Source organism: Haemorhous mexicanus, chromosome 18 (genome assembly GCF_027477595.1).
Source record: "Haemorhous mexicanus isolate bHaeMex1 chromosome 18, bHaeMex1.pri, whole genome shotgun sequence".
Classification (NCBI taxonomy): Eukaryota; Metazoa; Chordata; class Aves; order Passeriformes; family Fringillidae; genus Haemorhous; species Haemorhous mexicanus.
This window is the reverse complement of record NC_082358.1, coordinates 14,503,784-14,522,216: the sequence shown is the minus strand read 5'-3', so window position 1 is coordinate 14,522,216 and position 18,433 is coordinate 14,503,784. Positions and strand designations below refer to the sequence as shown.

General features: G+C 49.4%; 1 protein-coding gene and 1 long non-coding RNA gene across 3 annotated transcripts; both read right to left on the bottom strand.

Moving 5' to 3' along the window:
• Positions 1 to 555: 555 nt before the first annotated feature.
• Positions 556 to 2,882, bottom strand: LOC132335740 (uncharacterized). The gene is made up of 2 exons (XR_009488727.1): positions 2,539 to 2,882; positions 556 to 2,196 (listed from the first exon to the last, which is right to left on the bottom strand). It is a non-coding gene; the product is annotated as an uncharacterized LOC132335740 (long non-coding RNA).
• A 6,582-nt stretch (positions 2,883 to 9,464) lies between these two features.
• Positions 9,465 to 18,211, bottom strand: ZFP64 (ZFP64 zinc finger protein). Of its 2 annotated transcripts, none has more exons than XM_059862581.1 (6): positions 18,067 to 18,211; positions 17,145 to 17,420; positions 15,681 to 15,842; positions 15,311 to 15,373; positions 14,601 to 14,852; positions 9,465 to 11,531 (listed from the first exon to the last, which is right to left on the bottom strand). In XM_059862581.1, exons 1-6 carry the CDS (start codon positions 18,116 to 18,118, stop codon positions 10,231 to 10,233), a joined length of 2,106 nt encoding a protein of 701 aa, XP_059718564.1. In that variant the 5' UTR covers positions 18,119 to 18,211; the 3' UTR covers positions 9,465 to 10,230. The 2 variants fall into 2 exon arrangements, with proteins under 2 accessions (XP_059718564.1, XP_059718565.1); XM_059862582.1 differs by having other exon boundaries at positions 17,181 to 17,420.
• Positions 18,212 to 18,433: the final 222 nt, after the last annotated feature.

Below are 18,433 nucleotides of genomic sequence, written 5' to 3'. Positions count from 1 at the left end.
GATCCAGCTTGCTTTCAGTGCTGCTTCTTCAGGGAGTTTAGGAGAGATGAGAGGTCTGAGGGGCTCCATCCTGGCTGTACTCTCACACAAAAAACTGTCTGGTACTTTTGAGCCAGTCACCAGTGGAAAACACAAGGTGTAACACAAATACACCTCAACTCCCTGTGCAGAGGGCTTTGGGAGCAGCAGTTCACAGCTCTACCCATGAGGGCACGCATTGCACATCCTATGTGAACAGGAATTCACTTCCCCTTACTCTTTACTCGAGGTTTCATTCATCACCTGATTGACAAACTCCTGCAAGGACCTCCTGCGCTGTGGCAGCCTCTGCTCCCCCGGTGGCATCAGGAGAGGGCTGGCACAGGTGTGCAAGTGCAGCCTGCACTGCCATTCCCATGAGTTTCTTATTTAAATCACTGAGATAGCTCCTCTTTTATCAATCTACCAGCCAAAGACATCCCCCCACGCCATCCCTCTGAGCCACAGCCACGTTTTGTCAGTCGAGCCTGTTGGGACCTCTGGCACACAAATGACAAATCACAGTGCTACCACAGCTATTGACACACATTTTTAATACATAACCAGTGTCGTTATATATAATCAGAGCTGACAGAGTCCAGCAGAAAGGGTATTTTAAAGTGCCAATAAAACCACTTAGCTTTTACAACACACTGCGTTTACTCCGTTCCCCCCTTCCTCCAAAAAAGCTTTTCTTTTGAACTGAGCAATTTATACATTGGGTCAGTGTTATAAAGTCGGTATTTATAGCAGATTTCAATGGAGTGGGAGCTGGAATAAAGGCAGCTTGCTTTTAAATGCAGCACGGAGGCATCTGTGCATTGATAAGATTAGCAGCTGTTTGTACATGGGAGATGCTGTGCTCACCCCGGGCCTCACGTCCTCCTCCTGCAACTGTACCCACATCTATTTGCTTTTCTAACAAATCACTCCTGCTTCCATTTTTCTTCGATTCATTCAGTGTAAACTGAGTAACTGCTTTAACGACCAGGAGCCGAGCTGAAGAATTTGGCTGATAACACCACGATGCCTTTTTAATTGAATCCTTTTCTCTGCAAAGGCCACAATAAATGCATCAGCAGGCCGGTGATAAAAGCAGCTCTGAGCTGTGTAACCACTGTAAGATGATCACATAAGCACAGTTGGCCATCACTCGGGCTTTGTTATGCCTCAGTCGGGTTTATCTTGGAAATCAGTTTGGTATTGATGGCATAACTCATCAGCAGGATGCTAAACAGCCCCATGCCCCAAACTGCTTTGATTGCCCCAGTGATACTGTGCTCCTTCAGAAAAAACAGCTCACAGAAAAGTAATCAACACCCAGATTTTTACCCAGCATGAACACAGGAAATTATACTCAATATTTAAATTATGTACGACTCTTAAATGTTTACAAATTTAAAAGTTTTGGGGAAGTCCCCTTCAAGGAAATTCAGCTTTGTAATTTTTTTCCCTCTAATGACAATGCAGAAGGAAAGGGAGGAATGTTCTTAATTTTATGGTACAGTCTCTGTGTCTAAATATGAGCTAAAACAATGATAGTCCTTGGGATTTAAAGAAATTAACATCTTTATAACACGGAGAGACACAAAATTGAAAACTTTTGATGAAGTGGATTTTCTGTGTGAATTAATACCGATTTTACTGATTTAATGGGGAACATGTTTGTTTTGTTTTGTTTTTTTTTTTTTACTACTTGCTGTTACTTGAAGTAAACAGAAGATTTGTGTGTGTGGCCCAGTTTTTTCTCCAAATACAAAGTATTTCTATTTACCAAATGCAAAAACTGAACTCTCACAATGGAACAGAGACAGGACAAAGAACAGAAATTTGCACATGCAAATTGACCAGTTCTGCACCAATGGGCCAAAGGCCTCTGGAATAAATCGGTGAAAGCTGAACCCAGAGCAGGAAGCTGCCAAAAGGTGAAAGAACAAGTCACGTTTTTTCTCCTGCTCGTTTCTGGTTTCTGTACCAGTCATTTCACAGAGCAGATTTTAAGGAGGGATCTGACCTGAAGTCAGTGGAAAGATCACTGCAAAGTTCAGTGGCCACGTGGATAATTTATTCAGAGCTTAATACGCCCAGAAACTTGTATTTCTGCCCATGGGTTTTATGGATCCTCCCTTTCACAGCCTCTGGATTGATAGCTGGATTTGTTATTTCAGACTTACCGACCTGGGGAGGAAAAGGGGATTTATTCCCACCAGAATACTCTGCTGCCACTGCTCTGCAGCAGCTCAGGCACTGCAAGAGGCCAGCTGGGCTTTCCTCCCTGTGCCCACCTTCCTTTTGAGGCCTTCCCTCAAAATCCTGCCCAGCCCCTGCCAGGGGTGCCCCTGCTTTGCTGCCAGTCCTGCCCATCCCATCCCATCCCATCCCATCCCATCCCATCCCATCCCATCCCATCCCCATCCCCATCCCCATCCCATCCCATCGATCCCATCCCCATCCCCATCCCCATCCCCATCCCCATCCCATGGATCCCATCCCATCCCCTGAGCTCTGCCTGGCACAAACCTTCTCCACGTGGCTGATGGGGTCTCTGCTGATTCCTCAGCCTTGTGCATCCTGAATAAATGAAAAATGGGGCACTGACCTTATCAGGGGAAGGAGGAACAAGTGTCAGTTTTTGTTAAACATGTGCTATGCATTTCTATGGATTTGGTGTTGGAAGGGGGAGATGATTTCACGGGGGGCATCACTGTTAATGAGTGGTGCTGCCCTGAAGGACAGGTGAAAGGCAGGTGGGTTTTGCCTGGCTTTGATCCCATTTTGCCATGATCAATGTGCTGGACAGCACTCCTGAGGGAGTTTGGCATTTGGTGCAGAGGATTTAAGGAGTTGTAGAAGTTGAAAACAAAAAACAAAAAACAAAAAAAAAAAACCAAACAAAACAAAAAAACCCCAAACCAAGTCAAATAACAACAAAAACAAAGAAAAACAAAAAACTCCAAAACAACAGCAACAAAAACAAAAACCCAACAAAAAAACAACCAGAGGGAAAAAAAAAAAAAAAAAAGAAAAGTGTTTAGATGCTCTTTACTCCACTGCACAGGAATATTGTGCCACCGGAGTGGAATTTAAACTTCATTTAAACAAAAGCATTCTCCTCTTACTTTCTGCAGAAGATTCCAGAAATCCATAGATGGCAGTAGGGGACAAGGGGTGTTTTCCCAGGGTGCCAGTCCCCCAGGACAAACACCCTCCCATCCCCAGGTATCCCTGAACCACCTCCCTCTTTTCCTTAGTCAGACATTCCCTCCTTGACCTCCAGTTTCTCAATGGGTTCTACACTGACCATTCTCCCTTCCTCTCCTTTATTTTCCCTTCCTTTGGGAGCCTGGAAAATTCTGGACTTGTTTGGCCCTGAGGAGCAGGCAGTGGGAAGGAGCAGTGAGTGTCTGTGCTCTGTTTCCACGACAACAAAGATCAAAAATGAGGGGAAAGGCACCTCCTCAGAGCTGCTGAGGTGTCTGGGGGCTGAGGAGATCCCTGTCCCCCTTTCCTCCCAGGGAGGATGAATGAGAATGACATCAGTCACTCTGGGGATTCTGAAGCTGTGCCAAGAGGAATTTAGTCTGGATGTTAGGAAAAGGTTTTTTCCAGAAAGGTGATAAAGTTCTGGAATGGCTGCCCAGGGAGGTGGTGCAGTCCCCATCCCTGGGTGTGGCACTGGGTGCCAGGGTCTGGCTGAGGTGCTGGGCAGGACTCGATGATCCTGGAGGTCCCTTCCAACCCAGTGATTCTGGAATTTGAGGGCTGTCAGAACTCACATTCCCCTCAGGCAGGGCCAGCTCAGCCCTGCCAGGCAGCCCCTGTTCCCAGGGGGCTGTGGCACCTCTGCCATGCCCAGGCCAGCAGGGCTGAGCCCCCTGGTGTGTGTCCCCCTCCCCTGGCCAGAAAAGTCCCTGCTGTGGCTCCATCCAAGCTCTGCCTTTGCCCAGGTGGCTCCAGAGCTCTGAACTCCCCTCCTGACCCCAAAGGCAGCACAAATGGGAGCCACTGACACCACACTGAACTTTCAGGGCTGCCAGGCCACTCAGCACCTTATTAATGCTGCATCCCAGGGAATTCCCACCCTCCATCCCCTCCCAAGAGCTTTGTCAGACTGAAAACCATTTAAATTTCACTCCAGTTGCCCCTGGAGGAGCTGGTGAAAGTTATAGCAGCTGTACATCCATTTTACTGGTTTTACCTTTCTTTTTTCTGACCATCAGTCTGTCAAGGCTATCGAGATTTACATTTAAATGTAAAACTGGACTGTCCACCAAACAGCCTTTGAAGCTATTAGCTGTGAAAGATAATCAATTGGGAATGGGCCCCTGCAGAGCACTTTTCAAGCAGAGTCATCACCAAAAAGCAATTTTGCTGGCAGGCTTTTTTTTTTTTTTTTTTTTAAAGGAAAAAAATCATGAGCATCCCCGGCCAATTAAAGTTCTATCAATGGCTGATCTGCATGATTTTACAACAAAAGCAAAATTTAACATTGCTAAGGCAAAATGATTCACAGGATGAATCCTGAACTTTTTAGGAGGAACTGAGCAGCAAGGATTGGCAAGTTTTTAATAATGCCCCAGCAATTCAATGTACTTTGAGAACCAGAAGGATCCAACGTGCCCAGAGACAAGGAAAAGAGCTGCTATTTAAGGTAATAAGTCTTACATCAGCCTTGTAAAAATTTAAACCCGAGGTACATTTTTATCACCTCTTTAGCTTTACAACTCTAACATGGCATCTCACATTGCTGCTGTGTTAAAACTGTGTCACCATTTGTAGTCCCTTCCCTTTATTAGAATAAAAAACCATGTTTCACCAAGAACTTTAATCTATTAATTATGACTGCCATGCATTATGCAGCTGAGCTTTATGCATTCCTGTTCTTTCAGGTTTTCCTCTGGGCCATCAGGAGATGTGACTATCTGCAGGATCTATCTGGGAATTTGCATCTGGCTCATCACTGAGGTATCCCAGTTATTCCCATCCTCACCATATCCTTCTGGGGGCACCTGCTCCAGGTGGGGAGTGCAGCAGCACAGCTCCAGTGCAGGAATGGTATCTGATATACTGATATTGCTGATGGAATTATGGTCAGTAATTAATTATGGCAGGAAGTGCAGCCACGCTTTGGGAGGAGGGAGCTGTGAGCTGTGCTAGGAAAAGATGTGGGGAAGATTTTTTCTTCCAGTCTGACATCTAGAAAGTGCAAATATAACCACCAGGCAGAGGAGATGAGGGCTCAGGGCTGGCCTTGCTCTGCCTCTGCTAGCCCAGGGCTTGGGGAGCAAAATGATGGAAAATTGTCTGGTAGCTCAGAGCACCAGGGAGCAGGGCCAGCCTTGATTTCAAACCTGCCAGAACAGAGAGCACAAAGGTTTATCAGCTTTCCTTCACTTTGCAGGACATCAATGGGAAACTCAAGCTGAAAATGCTGGAGGTTTCTCCAAGGCTTTTTTAGGTGTCTCACATCAGGCTGGATAAACTGGAAGACATTGATAACAGGTTGTTTCAACCAGCAGCACGAGAAGGCAGAAATGCATCCTTGTGTCTTTAAAATAAAACCAACCCAAAAGACAACAACCAAATAAAAATACCTCCAAGCACTCTGCAGGCCCTCAGTTAATTATTTCCCAGATCATGTTCAACTTTCACCTACAAAATGCAGCCACTCTCACTAACCAAGAGCTTTCACTTTCAGAATTAAAGGTAAGTTTACACACGGTCTGAATCGAGGAACTTAAACACCTCTGTCAAAGCTGAATCTGCAGTCAATGACAATTCCTGGTTTTTGAGAAGCAAAAGCTCCTGAGGCTTGTGGAATAAACTGGCTGATCCCACAGCTTACAGAATTCAGTGGCCCCATGGACACAGCTTGTAAAAAATCCACCTCTGCTTTGCCATGGCCGTTCTTCCTTCCCTACAACATTGTGAAGCCTCTAAGACAGCCATGTAACCAAATCCTGGATGTTTCATGAGTCCTTCTCCATGTCCAGCCACTGGAATAAAGACAAAGGCAGAACTGGATACCTGAGAGACAGAGAAAAGAAAGCTTTTCCTGCCACAGACTTTTAATTCACACTGATACCTGAGACATCCTTTCCTCAGGTCACTATAGAAACCTTTGTCACCTCATGAAAGGTCACTGGGGAAGTGACAGGAGACATCAGTTTCTTGTAACAATATTGGTTTCTCTTCTTAAAATTTAAATAACAAGGCTAAAGATTTTCCAGCTGGAGATGTAAAAGGCCATTAGAGGAGCCAGTCAATATTCCTGAAATTATAGGATAGAGGTCTTGCCACTGAGGACACAGAAAATATTTTTGCGGTCACCAGAACAGCACAGTGCAAAAAGGATGACTGACTATGTTTTGACTTCAAACACAAATAAAGAATCAGAAAGACAGAATAAAATAAAGGTGTCTAAGTTTAAAAAACCCAAGCTTTTCCTGTTTTTTGTATTGTAGAGAAAATGTCTTGGCATGTCTCTGACATTTTAAAGCCCACAGCAGAAGGTACTTTCCAGGGCAGTCAGAGGACAGCAGGAACAGAGAGCTCATTCCCAAAATGATTGGGAAATATTTTGATGACAATTTTTCAATTGCAAGCCCCATGTGTATTCAATACAAGTTTGGTTTTCCTCCCAGCAGAGGAGCTTTGGGCCAAGTTCTGCTGCTTTTAGGCCTCATCTGAGGTGGGGGATTAGTCCCATCCACTCAGCCAGGAGTGCTTCCTGGGCATATCCAGGAATCCCCCCTGCACGGGACACCTGAGGCTGGTTTGGAGCAGGAAATCTCCCATTTTGATGCCAATAACAGTTAAAGTTTTTATCAAAACCACCTAAAAGATACAGCACCACTGATAAGGTTTAATCAGTTCAAACCCCACTGGGCACACTGAGCTGGGGCTCAGTCAGAACCAGCCTCCCAAAACACAGTTAAAAGGGTCCAAACACATTTTTCTTCAGCTTTTTTTCCTGTTGTGTATTCCTGCCTCACAAAAGCACAGCAGAAAAGCACATTTCAGCAGGTCTGCTGGAGGGTCAGCTCATGTGGAACCAGGTCTGGCTTTAAAAAGCAGCATCAGGAACAGCAACAAACCCCAGAGGGCTGGGAAGGCCCAAGACCTGGGGTTGGCTTATTGGAAATGCACACAGGTTTTGTACCTCTGCCTGCCCATCTTAACCTCAGATCTCTGAGCAGGCAGAAGTTCATCCCCAGAGAGGAGGGAGGCTGTGACACACCATAAACTCACACCTGGGAGCCCACGGGCAACCTGAGAAAAACCTGTGCAGAGAGCAGAGCCTGCCAGGGCTGTGCTGGGTGGGATATCCACATTCTCCCTTCCCTCTGGAGCCAGGGCTGTGCTGGGTGGGATATCCACATTCTCCCTTCCCTCTGGAGCCAGGGCTGTGCTGGGTGGGATATCCACATTCTCCCTTCCCTCTGGAGCCAGGGCTGTGCTGGGTGGGATATCCACATTCTCCCTTCCCTCTGGAGCCAGGGCTGTGCTGGGTGGGATATCCAAATTTACACCTCCCTCTGGAGCCAGGGCTGTGCTGGGTGGGATATCCAGATTTACACTTCCCTCTGGAGCCAGGGCTGTGCTGGGTGGGATATCCACATTCTCCCTTCCCTCTGGAGCCAGGGCTGTGCTGGGTGGGATATCCACATTCTCCCTTCCCTCTGGAGCCAGGGCTGTGCTGGGTGAGCAGCACTGGAACGCTGAGCTCTGCTCCTGAGCCCAGCACTCACCAGGGGAGCCTGGGGATCTCCAGGCAGCAGGAACAAAAGTCCATCCCAATATTTGGTCCTGGAAAGAGCCAGCCTGCTCAGAGCTCTGAGGCCATGGCAGAGCTCCGGGGAGGGAGGGATAGGATTATTTACCATGTGCTCAGAAGCAGGAGAGCTCTACAGGAGACACTTGTTCTGAATTACCAGGCTCTCTCCTGGGATGGTTCTGCTGATAACATGAAGAATGTATTAAGTGAACAGCAGAGATTAAAACAATCTGCTCCTGCCAGCTCCAAACCACACAGACCATTACTGTCACACACAGGAATCAGGCCAGAATACTGGAAGAGAAAAGTGAAAAGAAATTGCCCCCGTGTCAGCCTGGGTTCTCAGCTGGTTTTTTCTCAGGGTGCAGGAAGAAGTCTCTAGATTGCTCACAGGATGCAATCAGCCAAACCAGGCTGGAGCAGCAGCACTGAGCTCTATTCACTCACACCATTTCGTTATCTTTCCTGTTTATCTCGGAGGCCCGGTACCAAGGTGAGTCTCTACAATATGACAGATCTACTGGTTTCCTAGTCGAGAAGGTTCTCGAGGCTCTGTGAGCAGCTGCAGTGCAGATAACAGAGCTGTGGCACCTTCAGGGTGGCCCTGGACTGGAGGGGACACTCCTGGCCAAGGGAAGCAGGGCTAACCTGCACTGCAAACCAGCAGCTTTGCCAAAATCCCTCGGGTGTTTCATTCCTGTAGTGCCTGACACTTGTACAGGGGGAACTATGAACAGGGTGAAATTCATTACCAGGCAGCAAAATATTATCAATTTAACATAAATTGTCAGGTTAGGTTTTGGCCACAGATCTGCTTCTTGCAGAAAATTTGGGCATTTCTTTTTATCTGCAGCTTTTTCTCTTAAGTGAGATTTTCACAGCTGAGCTTTTGGTTACGTCTTAAAAAGCTGAATTTGGAACTGTTTTTACAGAGAAGTGTTAAAGAGGAAACATCATCCAGGAGCCAGAGCACACCCCAGAGCTTCCCTGGGCCTCTGGCACCACCTATGGATGAGAGGGAACTCTGGGAGCTGAGGAAAACCTGCCGGCAGAGCTCACCTCCACCACCGAGGATCGGCAAATCCACCGTCTTTAGTCTGTGCTACCTTTGCATGGGCAATTGCAGAGTTCATAATACAGCCCGGAATTCTTTCATCAGAGAAATGTCCATACTAAAGTATAGAAATATAATTAATAATTAATAAATAATAATAAATTAAGTATTATTAATATTTACTCTATAAATGGATTAATCTATTTAATTTTATTAATTATAGTTACTAAAATAATAATTATTATAAATATTTATTAATATATTTATATTTATAGATTTATTAATATATATAAATATATATTATTAATAATACTATTTACTCAATCAAACGGATTAATTTATTTAGCTATAGAAATAAATTAACTAATTAATCATAGTTAATAAAAAGAATAAATATTATATATATTAGTATAAAGATAATAATAAATTACCATCTCCTTGTGAGCCAACCTGAATTTCTGCTGGAGTGACAAACTTGGATTAGAAGATTTAAAAAAAAATTTAAATTAAATTCAGTGTTTTCCTTTAACATGAAAAGAAGACCCAAACTGTAATACACCTTTATCACCCATACAACTCCCAAGAGTCAGCATCAAAATAAAAACAAAGGGTAAGTAGTGTTTGTAAAAAATATATTTCCAGTTGTTTTGCTCTGTAACTCACAGGCACTCTGACAGCCATCACCACGCCAGAGAGGATTTGTGCTGCTGCTAACAGAGTTAGTTACTACTGAGAGAGGGGCAGCATTCTTCTACTTTCTGAAAACAATCACCTGCTCTCTGCGCCAGCATCTCAAGTGCCAGGGGCTACGGATTTCTACAGATCCTGAGGAGCAGCCCCTCAGCCTTCACCTGGGCTGGAGCAGCAGTGGGGCTCCTCAGAGCCCAGCCAGGAGCACTGAATGCACACAGAGCACAGAACTGAGACCTAGGTCCAGCAAAATCCACCAGGGCTCAGGTTATCGTCTCTTCAGGTGTGCATCAAACAGCAAGGCTGCTCTGGAGGTAATTCAGCACAAGGGGAGGATTTCTTCTTCAGGCAGCACAGTACAGGAGCCATACTCAGGGGTGTCACTGCTTGGGGACACTGGCAGCAGCTGCTTCCCAAGGGGCAGGGCCTCTGACTGCAGCAGAGGAGCAGAAATACAAACACACCCTCCTCCTCCTCGCACACGAAATGCTTCAGTGTACAAACACAGCGTGGCAGTGGAAGGCATTTGGCTCTGGAGGACCAACCCTGCATTCAGTTGTGTGCTGTGTGTTCCTGGCAGGCCCAGCACTGCCCCAGGAGAGAGCAGTGCCCAGAGCAGCCCAGTGCTTGGAGCAGCCTCTGAGTCCAGAGCAGCCTCCATGACGAGCAGCCCCTGTGCCCGGAGCAGCCCCTAATCGGGGATGGAGTCTGCAGGACACAGCAGGGCTGTGTGGGCCCCGCTCTGGATGATGGAGTAGCTCTGCTTGGGGCCCTCAGAGTGGGATGAGGACGAGAAGATGGGGGGAGGAGGAGCAGCCGTGGACACGGTGATGCTCTGCCCGCCATCGCTGACCACGGTCACCTCCGTGGCCCCGTCCTGGATGAGGGCGTTGAGCCCCTCCAGGTCGGAGCAGCTGATGCCGGAGCCGGCGATGAAGGCCTGGCCGGCGGGGGGCTCGTGCCCAGGGGCAGCTGCAGGGAGCAAGGCCTGGTGCAGGGCGCTGGCCTCGCCCTGCTCGTGGGCGGTCAGCAGCACGGCCGGCTCTGCCCCCGGCCCCGCGTCCCCCGCGCTCCCCGCGGCCGGGGCTGGGGCCAGCACGCTGACCTGGCCCAGCAGCTGCAGGCGGCCGCCGCCCAGCACCTCCTCCTGCCCCGCGCCCAGCAGCCCCGGGGGCACCACGTTCACTGAGGCCGCCTGCACGATGCTGTTGGCCTGAGCTGGCACCTGGTGGCCCACGATGATCTTGACTCTGCCCTCGTTGTACGGGGCCACCTGAGCGGCCTGAAGCGGCACCTGGAGGTGGCTGACGGCGATGGGGGCGCCGGGCTGGCGGCCGGGATCCATCTGGAGCTGCAGCACGGCCAGCTCGCCGCTCTTGGAGCCGTTGTACAGGCTGTGCTGCTTCTTGTGGCTGCGCAGAGAGTCCTCCCGCACGAAGGACGCGTCGCACAGGTCGCACTTAAAGGCCTTCTTGGCGTCCAGCTTGGCGACCTGCCTGGAGCCGCCCTGCTTCGGCCTCTCTCCTTCCTTCTTGTCCGGCGAGCGCTTCCTGCCCTTGGCCTTGTCGCCGTGGGCCTTGCGGACGTGGGTGGTGAGGTTGCTGCGCTGCTTGGTGTCGAAGCTGCACAGGTCGCACTTGAAGGGCCGCTCCTTGCCGTGGATGCGCTCGTGCACCTTCAGGGCCGCCTTGGAGGAGCACGAGTAGCTGCACTCGGAGCACTTGACGGGCTGCTCGGGCTGGTGGCTGCGGATGTGGTGCCGCAGGCTAGTCTTGTTGCCGCACTGGAAGTCGCACTCGGGGCACTTGAGGGTGTTCTCCGTGCTGTGCTTGATGCGCACGTGGGATTTCAGGTTGCCCTTCATGGCGCAGCGCACCTCGCAGAACTCGCACTTGTAGGGCTTCTCCCCCGAGTGCACCCGCAGGTGCCGCTTCAGGTCCGAGTTGATCTTGAACTTGGCGGGGCACAGCTGGCACTGGAAAGGGGCATCTCCTGCCAACAGAAGGCAGGGGTTACACAGGGGACGCCGGGAGCCACTGCTGGAATGGAGCCCCTACAGCTGCCTCGTCCTGAACTCCCAACGCGCTCTCAAAGTCAGGAGAAATTTTGTGATGTAGGATTATCACCTGGTCTGACACACTCGCATCTAAACCCGTTATTCTGCATTTTCTGTATCTGCAGGCTGGTGTCACAATATCCATGACCACGTTAAGGTGGAGCTCTGCTAATCCCTCCTCCATTCCAGTGAGGCTGTTCTAAAGCCATTAAAAAAAAATCCCAAGCAAACTTAGCAACCGAACTAAATAACTACTCCCTTTTCTTTCTTAAATCTGAAAATACAGTTCTCTGAATTTTTCACCCAAGGATGAAGTCCTTAGGTAGGCATTATTTTGAACAAGTAGAAGAATTGTGCTTTTAGATTCTAAGACATTCTTGGTGAAAGGAGGAAAAAGAAAGTGTATTTAGTTCAAGAAGCATTTATCCTCCTTAATAATCAAACTGCAAATGGCTGATTTATTTTAGAAGTTAATATTTTATAGAGTTTGTGAGAGCTGTATAATTTTGCATAATTTGCTTATCCAGCTACATATGTCATAGGTTTAGCTGCATATTTTTCAAATCGAGTTGTGGCCTACTGTGCTAATCCATGTATCTGTTTAATAATTGAGATACATGGTGTACTATCTGTATTAAACAGACTTTATTAATGAAGATGCACTGTTTGTTCATCTAGTTTATTTTACAGCCTCAGCTGCACAATCAGATACTGAATTTTTATCTGCTTTGCTGATGAAGGCACAGTTCATATTTCAATGACTTAATTTTCATATACAGGGTAGCACAATATCCATGAAAAAGAATCCAGCAAATGCTGGTTCTGTTTGTTTAAAGAGTGGTCTACTCTGTATTTCTTTACATTTCTGCCCATCCCTAACTGACACTGCCAGGATTTAGATAAAAATTTGTGTCTGACTACAGGATTATTAGTTCTAGGAGTCGTTTCACTCAAATTACCAGGAAGCTGATGTTTAGTGACTAGTTCAACAAGTGAAGATGATCTCGCTCTGAGCAATGGGGATTACACTCACCTTCTAGAGGATTATTAATTTAATTCCAGTAAGAAATATAGTCTATATACCAGTCTTACTTTTCTCCTAAAATTGGTTGTGTGCGCATGACAGCTTTGAAAAAAAGATAAATTTTGGAAAAATAGAAGAAGCAACAAAACTAAAGCTTGAGTTTTAGCATAACTCAATTGCTTAAGATGCTACAGACTGAAATGCCAAAAAGACAGGTTAGTCTGAAATCCCTTCCCAGCTACTGGAATATTGAATGACACAGAAATCTAATTCTGCTGGAAATATCAGAGAGCCATGAGCATTCCCAGGTGCTCACTCAGGGCTCACCTGCCCAGGTTAGAAGGGAACAACCCCACCTGCATGGGGAGCTGGCTGGAGTTGTGGGGGTAGATCTGGCACTTGAAGGGGCACTCATTGGGAACTCAGATTATCCCTGTTGGGTATCTGAACATCTATACATGACTTAAAATCATCTCCATGACCCTCCAACCTTTTGAGCTGTGGATGTGAGTAAAACCTCACCTGTGTGCGAGGGCAGGTGCACGGTGAGCTGGCTGGAGTTGTGGGGACAGGTCTGGCACTTGAAGGGGTGCTCACTGGGAACTCAAATCATCCCTTTCGGACAAGCTGTCCATGACTTAAAACCAGCTCTGTGACCCTGCACCCTTCAGAGCCATGGCTGTGAGTGAAGCCCCACCTGTGTGCGAGCGCAGGTGCACGGTGAGCTGGCTGGAGCTGTAGCTGGCTTGGGGCAGATCTGGCACTTGAAGCGGAATTTGTTGGGAACTCAAATTGTCCCTGTTGGGTATCTGAACATGACTTAAAACCAGCTCTGTGACCCTGCACCCTTCAGAGCCATGGCTGTGAGTGAAGCCCCACCTGTGTGCGAGCGCAGGCACACGGTGAGCTGGCTGGAGCTGTAGCTGGCTTGGGGCAGATCTGGCACTTGAAGGGGAATTTGTTGGGAACTCAAATTGTCCCTGTTGGGTATCTGAACATGACTTAAAACCAGTTCTGTGACCCTCCACCCTTCAGAGCCATGGCTGTGAGTGAAGCCCCACCTGTGTGCGAGCGCAGGTGCACGGTGAGCTAGCTGGAGCTGTAGCTGGCGTAGGGGCAGATCTGGCACTTGAAGGGGCACTTGTTGGGAACTCAAACTGTCCCTGTTGGGTATCTGAACACCTACACATGACTTAAAAACATCTCTGTGACCCTCCACCCTTCAGAGCCGTGGCTGTGAGTGAAGCCCCACCTGTGTGCGAGCGCAGGTGCACGGTGAGCTGGCTGGAGTTGCGGCTGGCTTGGGGCAGATCTGGCACTTGAAGGGGCACTCATTGGGAACTCAAATTGTCCCTGCTGGGTATCTGAACATGACTTAAAACCAGTTCTGTGACCCTCCACCCTTCAGAGCCATGGCTGTGAGTGAAGCCCTACCTGTGTGCAAGCGCAGGTGCACGGTGAGCTGGCTGGAGTTGCGGCTGGCGTAGGGGCAGATCTGGCACTTGAAGGGGAACTTGTTGGGAACTCAAATTGTCCCTGTTGGGTATCTGAACATAACTTAAAACCAGCTCTGTGACCCTGCACCCTTCAGAGCCATAGATGTGAGTGAAGCCCCACCTGTGTGCGAGCGCAGGTGCACGGTGAGCTAGCTGGAGCTCTAGCTGGCTTGGGGCAGATCTGGCACTTGAAGGGGCACTCATTGGGAACTCAAATTGTCCCTGCTGGGTATCTGAACATGACTTAAAACCAGCTCTGTGACCCTGCACCCTTCAGAGCCATGGCTGTGAGTGAAGCCCCACCTGTGTGCGAGCGCAGGCACACGGTGAGCTGGCTGGAGCTGTAGCTGGCTTGGGGCAGATCTGGCACTTGAAGGGGAATTTGTTGGGAACTCAAATTGTCCCTGTTGGGTATCTGAACATGACTTAAAACCAGCTCTGTGACCCTGCACCCTTCAGAGCCATGGCTGTGAGTGAAGCCCCACCTGTGTGCGAGCGCAGGTGCACGGTGAGCTGGCTGGAGTTGCGGCTGGCGTAGGGGCAGATCTGGCACTTGAAGGGGCGCTCGTTGGAGTGGATGCGCTGGTGCTTGTTGAGGCTGCTGCTGTCGGCCGCCGCGTACTCGCAGTGCTTGCACTTGTAGGGCTTCACGCCCGTGTGCGAGCGCATGTGCATCTTCAGCTTGTCCTTGCGGCTGAAGCACTTGCCGCACACCTCGCACTTGTGGGGCTTGTCTCCTGCAAGAGCAGCACTCACACTCAGCCCGGGGCACGGGGAGGTAAAGCAGAAAGCACAGACTGACCAGGAAAGGCACTCGTTGTTTGTAGGAGCTGCAGGCGTAGCTGCGACAAACAGCAGGGCCTTGGAGCCTTCTCCCTCTGCAACTCCAAAACTGGGAGCTAAAATCATGGAACTGCTATAATATAAGGAGCAAAGCAGGTGTGTGCACTGCCAGCACACTCGTGGTGTGCACTCAGAAGTTAAACTGTGCCTCAAATCAACCTCCAGTGTTCTCAGCTGTGCCTGACAGGGCATGTCCCCAACAGGCAGTTCCTCAGGCACAGGCCAGGACAATGCTAGAAAGTAGAGACATGTCTACATCCTGTTTAGAGAGACATTACTTCATAGGAAAATGGCTTTTGTGAAAAAGCTGAAAGGAGGAAACCAACCCAAAAGCAAATACAGGAACACAAACCTGTGTGTGTTCGCCGATGACGTTCCAGATCCTTCATACCATAGGAAGTCTTGAACTGGCACCCTGAAAACAGGAGGATAAAGATCATTAAATTCAAGGAAAATCTAGCAAAATAATAAAAAATACATCACCATATTCTGGACATGTTTATTTTCAACAATTCTTTAATATTCACTGTTAACAGAAAGTTAATTTCTCATCTTGTTTACTCACATCTGCTTACAACAGTGACCAGCTCACCTGTGAACTTGAGTTTTCTAATGCTTCCCCTTAGAAGCAACTCACTCCAGAACTGCTGCAGGTATCAAACCTCCTGAGTGCCACTAGAGGAAAGCTCTCCACGTTAAAACTGGGGCAATGCCCATCTCACCTGGGTACAGGCAGCTGAGTTTCTTCAGGGGCAGTGAGGAGGAGGATTTCTTGGACCTTGCTTTTGGCGGTGTAGAGACGACAGCGGCAGCTGGAGGCTCCGTGCTCTCGCTGGGCAGGTAGGTTTGGTAGCCATGCTCAAAAACAAACTCTGGGGCAGAAACTAAACACACAAAAAACTTCATGTGAGAGCATTAACTTCTCTAATCAGATAAAAAAATTATTGTCTAGTTTCATGAATTCTCTATTCTGTTTTTTTTCCCAGCAACATTCTTGTTCCTGGGTTGCTCTTTACCTGGGAGAGGAGGAAAGGAAAAAGGTTTTTCTCTTCCAAATACCAAATAAAGATATATTTGTTTTTCAACTCTGTCTGTGTTACAGCCCAAATGAGAAAAAAAAAATCATTATTTATCTGGCAAATGTTGTCAAAAGGCATCACACAAATTATTTTTGTAATTGTTAAAAAAGTTCAGCCTCTTTTAACTCTACTTGTTTTTAGCTGTTACTCACAAGAATAACAGGTGAAAATATCTCAGCCAAAGTAACAGCTTTTAAATCAATTAACCAACACTATAGCCCAAAAGGGCAAATGGATAGAACTGTCCTCATTTTAAAGATGAGTAAATATGAAGCAGAAAAATGACTCACCCAAAACCCACACTGAGTTGAGGGATTATAATACAAAAATTCCTGGAAGTGGGCCCTGAATTCAGTTTGTTTCACTGCTCTTCCAGATTCCCTGCCTTAACCTGTCTATCCAAATTAGAGTCAAATAATTTGGGGTTTAGCAAGGTCCCACACCAAAATAAAACAAAACTATATATAGAAGGGCAAAGCTTCACACATGGAACAAGATCCTAATTTTATTTAAATGTCTCCAGGATCAGGACCTCACTTGAGTCTTCATACAGGCAGAAATTTTGAGTAATATTTTTCCTGCCAATTAGTTGTGGGAGCAGTGCTAGGGAATGCAGTGTTCTCACATAAAAAGGTCTGGATGGGTGCCTGACAGCAATTCTGTGTGTGTTTTCCATCTAGAGCATTCTTAAAAAAAATAAAATGCATAGTAATTTCAGTATTTTTCGTAAGTATCGACAATTTTAATTAATTTGCACAAGCTGGTTCCACAACACAATAGACTTGAGCAATTCTCTGAGAGAACTTGTACCTCAATTAGCAAATTAAGCAACTATTGTTAGAAGAAACCCAAGAAGGCAGTACAGCACTATTTCATTTCTTTGGTTACATGACAAGTGATGTGAAAACTGTTATTTCAGCTGGGTGATGGGGACGCAGGGACAGAGGGCTGGCACCTGACAGGTGACATGGAGGTGCCTGTGATGGCTGGGTACCTGTGAAGGGTTGGGGGTACCTGTGCAGGGTTGGTGCACCTGTGAAGCTCTGGGTACCTGTGATGGTTTGGGGGTACCTGTGACGGTTTGTGCACCTGTGAAGCTCTGGGTACCTGTGATGGTTTGTGCACCTGTGAAGCTCTGGGTACCTGTGATGGTTTGTGTCTCGGAGGCGATGGTCCTGCTCGCGCTCTGAGCCTGTGTGCTCGGCACGGTCTCCTCGGACACGAACTGGACGGTGCTGGTGGCGCCGGCCGTGGCACTGGTGAGCTGGCAGCCACTCTGCTTGTGCCCCACGAAGGCGTCCAGGTTGTTGAACTGCTGCTTGCAGATGCCGCAGATGTGGATGTCGGGCGTCAGCTCCACCAGCACCGTGGTGCTGCCGGGGACTGCGGGGACACGGCGCGGTCAGCTCGGCCCGTGGGGCGGGGATGGGTGACACCGCTCCGGGTGGCACAAGGACATCCTGCTGCCCGGGACCCCCGGGCGAGGGGATGCAGCCCCAGGGGGCTCGGGGTCCCGCGGGGACACTGCCCAGGGACTGCGGCACCGCTGCACGGAGCCCTCCGGGGACACACGGACAGCGCCCAGCGACAATCCCCCAGGATCCACGGACAGCATCTAGTGACCGCGGATCACTGCCCGGGACACACGGACATCACCACCCAGTGCCCAGGGAGCGGCGACAATCCCCCAGGACCCACGGACCACTGCCCAGTGCCCATGGAGCATCCATGCCCGGGACCCATGGGCCACCGTCCGGGATGCACAGCCCATCACCAGGACCCACGGACCACCGCCCGGCCGCACTGACCCCCTGCCCACCGTCCCGGCCCCGCCGCCCCCGGCCCCGCCCGCCCGGCGCCCGCGGCGCTCACGCAGATTCCCGGGTTCCCCCCCCCGCCCCCCAGCCAGGTTCCCGGGCTCTGCTCCCGCCCGTTTCATGCGCTACTCAGGTTTCGGGGCCCGGGCAGGCCCCGGTTCCCCCGCGCTGGCGCGGCGCGGGCCCCGGAGCGCGCATGGCGCAGCACTTACATTGCACGGGGCCGGGGAAGGCGGGCGCCGCTCCCGCCCCGCCGCGGTTCATGGCGGCCCCGCCGCCGCCTCCTGTGCGGGCCGAGCCCGCCGGCACCGGCACCGCTCCCCCAGCTAGGCCGCCGGGCGCCGGCGGATGTGCGGGAGCCGAGCATGCTCAGTGGCGGCCGTGAGGCTGCGGCGGTGCCGGCCGTCGGCGGCCCGGGTAGTCAGGGCCGTGAGGCAGCGGAGCGGCGGCGATGAACACAGAGCCGTGCCCGCTGCCCAGCCTGAACACAGACAGAGCCGTGCCCACATCTCCAGCCTAAACCCCAGATCCGTGCCCACATCTCCAGCCTAAACCCCAGAGCCGTGCCCGGTGCCAAGC

Bases quoted from the DNA above. Each gene is read 5' to 3' on its own strand.
- ZFP64 (XM_059862581.1), bottom strand. From the start codon at position 18,118: ATGAACCGCGGCGGGGCGGGAGCGGCGCCCGCCTTCCCCGGCCCCGTG. The intron at 15,374-15,680 runs GTGAGATGGGCA...TCCTGTTTTCAG, and splicing joins ACTCAGCTGCCTGTACCCAG to GGTGCCAGTTCAAGACTTCC. The intron at 14,853-15,310 runs GTTTGTGTTCCT...CTGCTCTTGCAG, and splicing joins TCATCGGCGAACACACACAG to GAGACAAGCCCCACAAGTGC.